The sequence below is a fragment of the Tachyglossus aculeatus genome, chromosome 1, assembly GCF_015852505.1.
Source record: "Tachyglossus aculeatus isolate mTacAcu1 chromosome 1, mTacAcu1.pri, whole genome shotgun sequence".
In the NCBI taxonomy this organism is placed as follows: Eukaryota; Metazoa; Chordata; class Mammalia; order Monotremata; family Tachyglossidae; genus Tachyglossus; species Tachyglossus aculeatus.
The window spans coordinates 63,311,851-63,319,671 of record NC_052066.1 but is presented as its reverse complement, the minus strand read 5'-3'; the positions used below and the strand labels follow the sequence as shown (position 1 = coordinate 63,319,671).

At 46.7% G+C, this 7,821-nt stretch overlaps 1 protein-coding gene across 1 annotated transcript; it reads left to right on the top strand.

The window, feature by feature from the left end:
• Positions 1–4,118: 4,118 nt before the first annotated feature.
• On the top strand, positions 4,119–5,975 carry GPR160 (G protein-coupled receptor 160). The gene has a single exon (XM_038747763.1). It carries the CDS (start codon positions 4,131–4,133, stop codon positions 5,145–5,147), a length of 1,017 nt encoding a protein of 338 aa, XP_038603691.1. The 5' UTR covers positions 4,119–4,130; the 3' UTR covers positions 5,148–5,975.
• The last annotated feature ends 1,846 nt before the right edge of the window (positions 5,976–7,821 follow it).

Below are 7,821 nucleotides of genomic sequence, written 5' to 3'. Positions count from 1 at the left end.
GAGGCCGAGAGAGGTAAGGATAACAATAATAATAATAATGATAATAATGGTATTTGTTAAGCGCCATTCTGACCCCGTGGAAGGAGGCCGAGAGAGGTAAGGATCACAATAATAATAATAATGATAATATTGGTATGTTAAAGCACCATTCTGACCCAGTGGAAGGAGGCCAAGAGAGGTAAGGATCACAATCATAATAATGATAATATTGGTATGTTAAAGCACCATTCTGACCCCGTGGAAGGAGGCCGAGAGAGGTAAGGATCGCAATAATAATAATAATGATAATAATGGTATTTGTTAAGCGCTTACTATGTGCCAAGCGCTGTTCTAAGCACAGGGGTAAATTCAAGATTAGCGGCTTCCTCACCTCCTCGCTGATCGGCACCCTGGCTCTGAGCCTGACAGTCCCCCTGTCCATTACGGCCAATGTGGGCGTGCGTAAGATGGGGTCACTGAGGCCCAGAGAAGTGAAGTGACTTGCCCAAAGTCACCCAGCTGACAAGTGGCGGAGCCGGGATCTGAACCCACGACCTCTGACTCCAAAGCCCGGGCTCTTTCCACTGAGCCACGCTGCTTCTCAATAATGATGATGTATATATGTTTGCACATATTTATTACTCTATTTTACTTGTACATATTTATTCTATTTATTTTATTTTGTTAATATGTTTTGTTGTCTATTTGTTCTGACGATTTTGACACCTGTCTACATGTTTTGTTATGTTGTCCATCTCCCCCTTCTAGACTGTGAGCCCACTGTTGGGTAGGGACTGTCTCTATATGTTGCCAACTTGGACTTCCCAAGCGCTTAGTACAGTGCTCTGCACACAGTAAGCGCTCAGTAAGTATGATTGATTGTCTCCTCCTTCTAGACTGTGAGCCCGCTGTTGGGTAGGGACCGTCTCTAGATGTTGCCAACTTGTACTTCCCAAGCGCTTAGTACAGTGCTCTGCACACAGTAAGCGCTCAATAAATACGATTGATTGATTATCTCCCCCTTCTAGACTGTGAGCCCGCTGTTGGGTAGGGACTGTCTCTATATGTTGCCAACTTGGACTTCCCAAGCGCTTAGTACAGTGCTCTGCACACAGTAAGCGCTCAATAAATACGACTGATTGATTGATTATCTCCCCCTTCTAGACTGTGAGCCCGCTGTTGGGTAGGGACTGTCTCTATATGTTGCCAACTTGGACTTCCCAAGCGCTTAGTACAGTGCTCTGCACACAGTAAGCGCTCAATCAATATGATTGAATGAATGAATGTCTCCCCCTTCTAGACTGTGAGCCCGCTGTTGGGTAGGGACCGTCTCTATATGTTGCCAGCTTGGACTTCCCAAGCGCTTAGTACAGTGCTCTGCACACAGTAAGCGCTCAGTCAATACGATTGAATGAATGAATGATTGTCTCCCCCTTCTAGACTGTGAACCCGCTGTTGGTTAGGGACCGTCTCTATATGTTGCCAGCTTGTACTTCCCAAGCGCTTAGTCCAGCGCTCTGCACACAGTAAGCGCTCAATAAACACGATTGAATGAACGAATGGAAAAAAGATGATCAGATTGTCCCACGTGGGGCTGACGGTCTTAATCCCCATTTTAGACGCGGTCACTGAGGCCCAGAGAAGTGAAGCGACTTGCCCGAAGTCGAACAGCTGCCAAGTGGCGGAGCCGGGATTAGAACCCACCACCTCTGACTCCTCCTGGGCAGCATCCCTCCCTCCCCGCCACTCACCGCTTTTCAGGTCCCAGAGTCGAGGAGAGCGCTCCGTGCACAGTAGCCTCACCCGCGACCTAGCCGACCAGCTTGCCATTCCGTCGCCGTGGGGGCCGTGAAGGAGACGCTGACCATCTTGGACGGCAAGGGACGGGAGCCACGCGGTTCTCCTGCGGTACGTCCAAAACGGACCTCGTCTTCCCACCCAAATCCTGTCCTGCCCCTGACTTTCCCATCACCGTAGACGGTACCGCCACCCTCCTCGTCTCACAGATCTTGAGGGTTGAATGAGACGGGTCGTGTTCAGCGTCACCAAATCCCTTCGTTCATTCAATCGTATTGATGGAGCGCTTCCTGTGTGCGGAGCACTGTGCTAAGCGCTTGGGAAGGACAAGTCGGCAACAACTAGAGACGGTCCCTACCCAACAGCGGGCTCACAGTCTAGAAGACCGTCTAGTCGGTTCTTAACATCGCTAAGATGGGTCGATCCAAGCATTCAACCTATCAATCAATCAATCGTATTTATTGAGCGCTTACTGTGTGCAGAGCACTGTACTAAGCGCTTGGGAAGTACAAGTCAGCAACAACTAGAGACGGTCCCTACCCAACAGTGGGCTCACAGTCTAGAAGACTGTCTAGTCAGTTCTTAACATCGCTAAGATGGGTCGATCCAAGCATTTAACCTATCAATCAATCAATCGTATTTATTGAGCGCTTACTGTTTGCAGAGCACTGTACTAAGCGCTTGGGAAGTACAAGTTGGCAACCTATCTTGCCTTGATTGCTCCAACAGCCTCCTTGCCGACCTCCCAGCCTCCTGTCTCGTCCCCGTTCCAGCCCATACTTTCCCCTGCTGCCTGGATCATTTCTTCCTTCATTCGTTCATTCGATCGTATTTATTGAGCGCTTACTGTGTGCGGAGCACTGGACTAAGCGCTTGGGAAGTACAAGTTGGCAACATAGAGAGCCAACAACGGGCTCACAGTCTAGAAAAACTGTTCAGTCCATGTTTCCCCGCTCCTCAATAGCCTCCAGTGGTTGCCCGTCCACCTCTGCGTCAGAAACTCCTCACCGTCAGCTTTAAGGCACCCATTCTCCTTGCCCCCTCCTATCTTCTCTCACCCATTTCCTTCCAAAATCCAGCACGCTCACTTGGCCGCTCTAATGCCAACCTACTCCCTCCCTCAAATTCATCCCCCTTCCTGCCAAACCCCTCGCCCCCGTCCGATTTTTCCACTGTTCGTTCTGCAGAGGCGGTGGATAATAATAATATAATAATTATAATAATGGCATTGAAGCGCTTACTATGTGCAAAGCACTGTTCTAAACTCTGGGGAGTCAGAGGTCATGGGTTCAAGTCCCGGGTCTGCCAATTGTCAGCTGTGTGACTTTGGGCAAGTCACTTCACAGCCCTACTGAGAGCTCACCTCCTCCAGGAGGCCTTCCCAGACTGAGCCCCTTCCTTCCTCTCCCCCTCGTCCCCCTCTCCATCCCCCCCATCTTACCTCCTTCCCCACAGCACCTGTATATATGTATATATGTTTGTACATGTTTATTACTCTATTTATTTTACTTGTACATATCTGTTCTATTTATTTTATTAGTATGTTTGGTTTTGTTCTCTGTCTCCCCCTTTTAGACTGTGAGCCCACTGGTGGGTAGGGACTGTATATGTTGCCAATTTGTACTTCCCAAGCACTTAGTACAGTGCTCTGCACATAGTAAGCGCTCAATAAATACGATTGATGATGACAATGATTGATGATGGGGAGGTTACAAGGTGATCAGGTGGGGGGGTGCTCACAATCTTAATCCCCATTTTCCAGATGAGGTAACTGAGGCCACAGAGAAGTGGCCCTACTGAGAGCTCACCTCCTCCAGGAGGCCTTCCCAGACTGAGCCCCTTCCTTCCTCTCCCCCTCGTCCCTCTCTCCATCCCCCCCATCTTACCTCCTTCCCTTCCCCACAGCACCTGTATATATGTATATATGTTTCTACATATTTATTACTCTATTTTACCTGTACATATCTATTCTATTTATTTTATTTTGTTAGTATGGTTGGTTTTGTTCTCTGTCTCCCCCCTTTTAGACTGTGAGCCCACTGTTGGGTAGGGACTGTCTCTATATGTTGCCAACTTGGACTTCCCAAATGCTTAGTACAGTGCTCTGCACACAGTAAGCGCTCAATAAATACGATTGATTGATTGATTGATTGATTGATTGATTGAAGTAAAGTGATTTGCCCAGAGTCACTCAGCTGACAATTGGCAGAGCTGCGGTTTGAACCCATGACCTCTGACTCCAAAGCCCACGCGCTTTCCACTGAGCCACGCTGCTTCTCATGGAGTAAATGTCAAAAAACGTTTCAATTGTTTTTCCCTTTTCGTTTCGTTTTTGCAGGGGTGGTCCAAACAAGATGTTGGCTCTCCCGCCGGAGAATTGTTCCTTTCAGTCCCTGACGAGCCGAGGGAGCCAGGCTCTAGACGGGAGCGGCGTGCTGCTTTTGATTATCTTGGGGAAAACTTCCTTGAACCTCTTCGTGCTAGGGATGCGAAGAAAGATGGTGTACCAGAGCTTTTTGGAATACTTCTCCATCTCGGTGGCAGTCATCGACTTCACGCTTTTGGCGACTCTATCCTTTATCGCCTATTTTGAGGATTTTGCACTGTGGGACGTTAGATTTACTAAATACCACATGTGCCTGTTCACTCAAATTATATCTTTCACCTACGGCTTTTCCCATTATCCAGTCTTTCTGGTAGCAGGTCTGGATTACTACGCGACTGTCTCGCGAACCTCCAGGCCTCCACCCGCGGGCCAAAAACTATCTTACGCGGTTGCCGTGATCCTGATCTGGATTTCGATCTTCTTTTACACCTTGGAAGACCCGACCACCTATTCGAGCTGGACTGCACGGGGAGATGTTTATTTTTACCAGTGCCCTTTCTACGTGAGCAGTCAAAGCTACCGGTTATCTCTCGCCATCCTACTGGTTCTGTTTTCGGTTCTCGTAGCGTGCTGGTCGGAAATCGTCGCCCTGATCCGCTCCACCAGGATCGCTTCCTACATGAACGAGACGGTCCTGTTCTTTCCGTCCGCCGCTGGCCACGCTCAGGCGGGGATCTCGAGGAAGCAGCTCTCGACCAAGCTGACGATCTGCTTTCTCGGAACCTGGGCCCCGTTCGTTTTCCTTCAGATGCTCCTCCTCATACTGGACGCCCGCGTCCCGGCGTATATCGAGATGAACGTCCCCTGGTTGTACTTCATCAACAGCTTCCTCATCGCCGCGGCTTACTGGGTCCGCCGCCCCGAGCGTCGGCCAACGGAGACCGCGTTTTCCACGGATCCTTTCGTCAGCTGGGAGTTCTGCTTCGTCCCATTTACGGAGCCCGAGGGGCAGGCCGAAAAGCCTCTGTCCGTAATAACTTGTTAAGGTGGCTCTGTCGAGAGCTGCCGCCCTATCCCGGCCCATCTCAGGTGGTCAGAGCACAAAACGCGTTCATTTTTGAAGGACGGGCTGCCTTGTAAAGCAACAAACCGAGGCACTGGAAATTCCGTTTCAATTCATTCGTTTTCCCAGGAATTGCTTCTGCTGTCGGACCAAGGGATTTTGATAATACTCCATAATCGTTATGGTGTTAGGAGGCACTGATACGACATCCTGAGCGCTGGAGTAAGTATAATCCTGCAAATCGAGCCCACAGTGGGGAGGGAAGGCAGGGATTGAATACCCATTCTACGGATGAGGAAACTGAAGCACAGAGAAGGTAAGGCGAATTGCCCAAGGTCGTTCAGAAGGCAAGGAGTGGGGTTGTTATTAAGGGCCGCGTCCGAATGACCGTCTTTATCTGCTCCAGTGCCGGGCCTACAGTGAGTGCTCCGTAGAGGTCATTATTCCTATTGGAAATACGAAGATGGAGTTATTCCTAGTGCCTTCAGTTGCTCCAGACTTGTATGCAAAGCATTTTATTAGGAAAAAATGTCTTCCAGCCTTGGAATGTTTTGCAGTTTCCTATTTCAGGAGGCAGAGATAAGCGTAAGTGCTATCTGCACAGACAAGAAGTTAGGTTGGCAGTTCGTGCCTCAATTCTCTTGGTTGGTCTTGTTTTCCATGACTTTCTTGCCACTGGTGAATGCCCTGCTCCAGAGTGAAATTTTGAAGCTGAAACAGGAAGTTATTTGGCGAATGTAATTATGAAATAAATCAGTTATTCTGAACAAAAATGTTCAATTAGGTAATGTGTTTCTCATTTAGCAGGACCTTTCATGAGGTATTTCTGAAGAGGGAGAATAGCTGGAAGGAACCTTGTTAGGCTAACAGAATTTAGCCACGGAGGAGAGAGAGCATAAAGTCTTACGGCATTCATTCATTCAATCGTACTTATTGAGCGCTTACTGTGTGCAGAGCACTGTACTAAGCGCTTGGGAAGTCCAAGTTGGCAACATATAGAGACGGTCCCTACCCAGCAATGGGCTCACAGTCTAAAAGGGGGAGACAGACAACATAACAAGACATATTAACAAAATAAAATAAATAGAATAAATATGTACAAATAAAATAGAGTAATAAATACGTACAAACATATATAAAGGATTCATTCATTATGCCCGAGTGCTAGAGGGTAAAACAAAATTGAAGAAAAATGCAGAGTCTGCTACTGAGCCCACTGTTGGGTAGGGACCGTCTCTATATGTTGCCAACTTGTACTTCCCAAGCGCTTAGTACAGTGCTCTGCACACAGTAAGCGCTCAATAAATACGATTGATTGATTGATTGGTATACAAAAGAAAATACGGTATAACCAAAACGAACAGCGTAGCACCCTACTGCAGCGTTATCCTAACCAGTGTTTAAAGAAATAGGGACGGTGTGATTTTGCATTTGACTTTGGCTGTAGTCTACAAAATCAGAGCAAATGAGATGAAATTCCACAGACAGCCAAACGGAAAAGGCTTTTATTTCCGAAGCAATGAAATTACAATTGGTTTACAATATATTATTGTAAATATAAACAATATAAATAAGTGATCCTGTAGGCCCACTGGCTCTCCGCCCAGACCCACACGAGGCAATGTTACCATATAATAATGTCGTATACGAAAATGTGCAGATAACAAAAGGTGCAATTACAAGCAAGTTTAAGCAGCGGAGTATAAGGTGCTTTAATAGTTGTATAGCCATCAAGAGACGTATGAACAGTAAATTTTACTTCACTTAAGCTACAGACCACAACAAATGAAAATCTAAAATTCATTCCCATGCTACTTGCTAATATGAAAGTGCTTTCTCAAAAAAGAAAAATCGAATGAACAAATTCTGGTTGACGTAGATCATGATGTGCTTCCAAACTGTAAAATCATTTTAACTTCATACGAAGGTTCATATGAAGTTCAAGGTCTGGGTTAAAGACACTGAACTAAGGTACTGATGTTTAATGCTAAATGTGCTAAAACTAATATTTCATTTCCTGGTAAAGAAGACTCCATTGCAATATCGCCCCATGGTAAACACCTTTTTTTTTCTGTCAAGTTATATCAGTGTTCTAACACACAACTTTCCAATAACACCAGGGTCTGCCATTAGATCAAACGAAGGAATAAGAGATGGGTATTTGGGGCTTCCCACGTGAGTGAAATCACAAATTCACCACACCTGTCGGGCTACCAATAAAAGATGAGTTGGAAAATCTAGTTCCAAGGGAAGAAGTGTAACGGTACAGTATGCTAAAATGTTTGGCACCGCGACGATAGGACATCCGTTTTCAGCGGTTTCAACCGCGAGGGATGAATACTGCCCTTTGGTACGGCGAAAAGTGGAAATGCTTACCTTTGTGAAGATACCGGAACCGACATTTGATTTCTTGGGACTCGACGGGCCAATCTTTCTCGTTTTCCACCTATCCTGGATACTGGCCCTCGCCTTCAAAGGCTACACGTACATCACCCCGATGGCATTTTAAAGGTAGGAAACCTTCCCGTATTCATGCACCGGGCATTTAAAGAGATTATGAAACAAACCCACTGAAAGAACCCCACGCTGGGTAATTTTAAAAAAAGCTTTTCAAATACCATATAAAGATAATTACGAGGTTATCCCGTAACTTGGG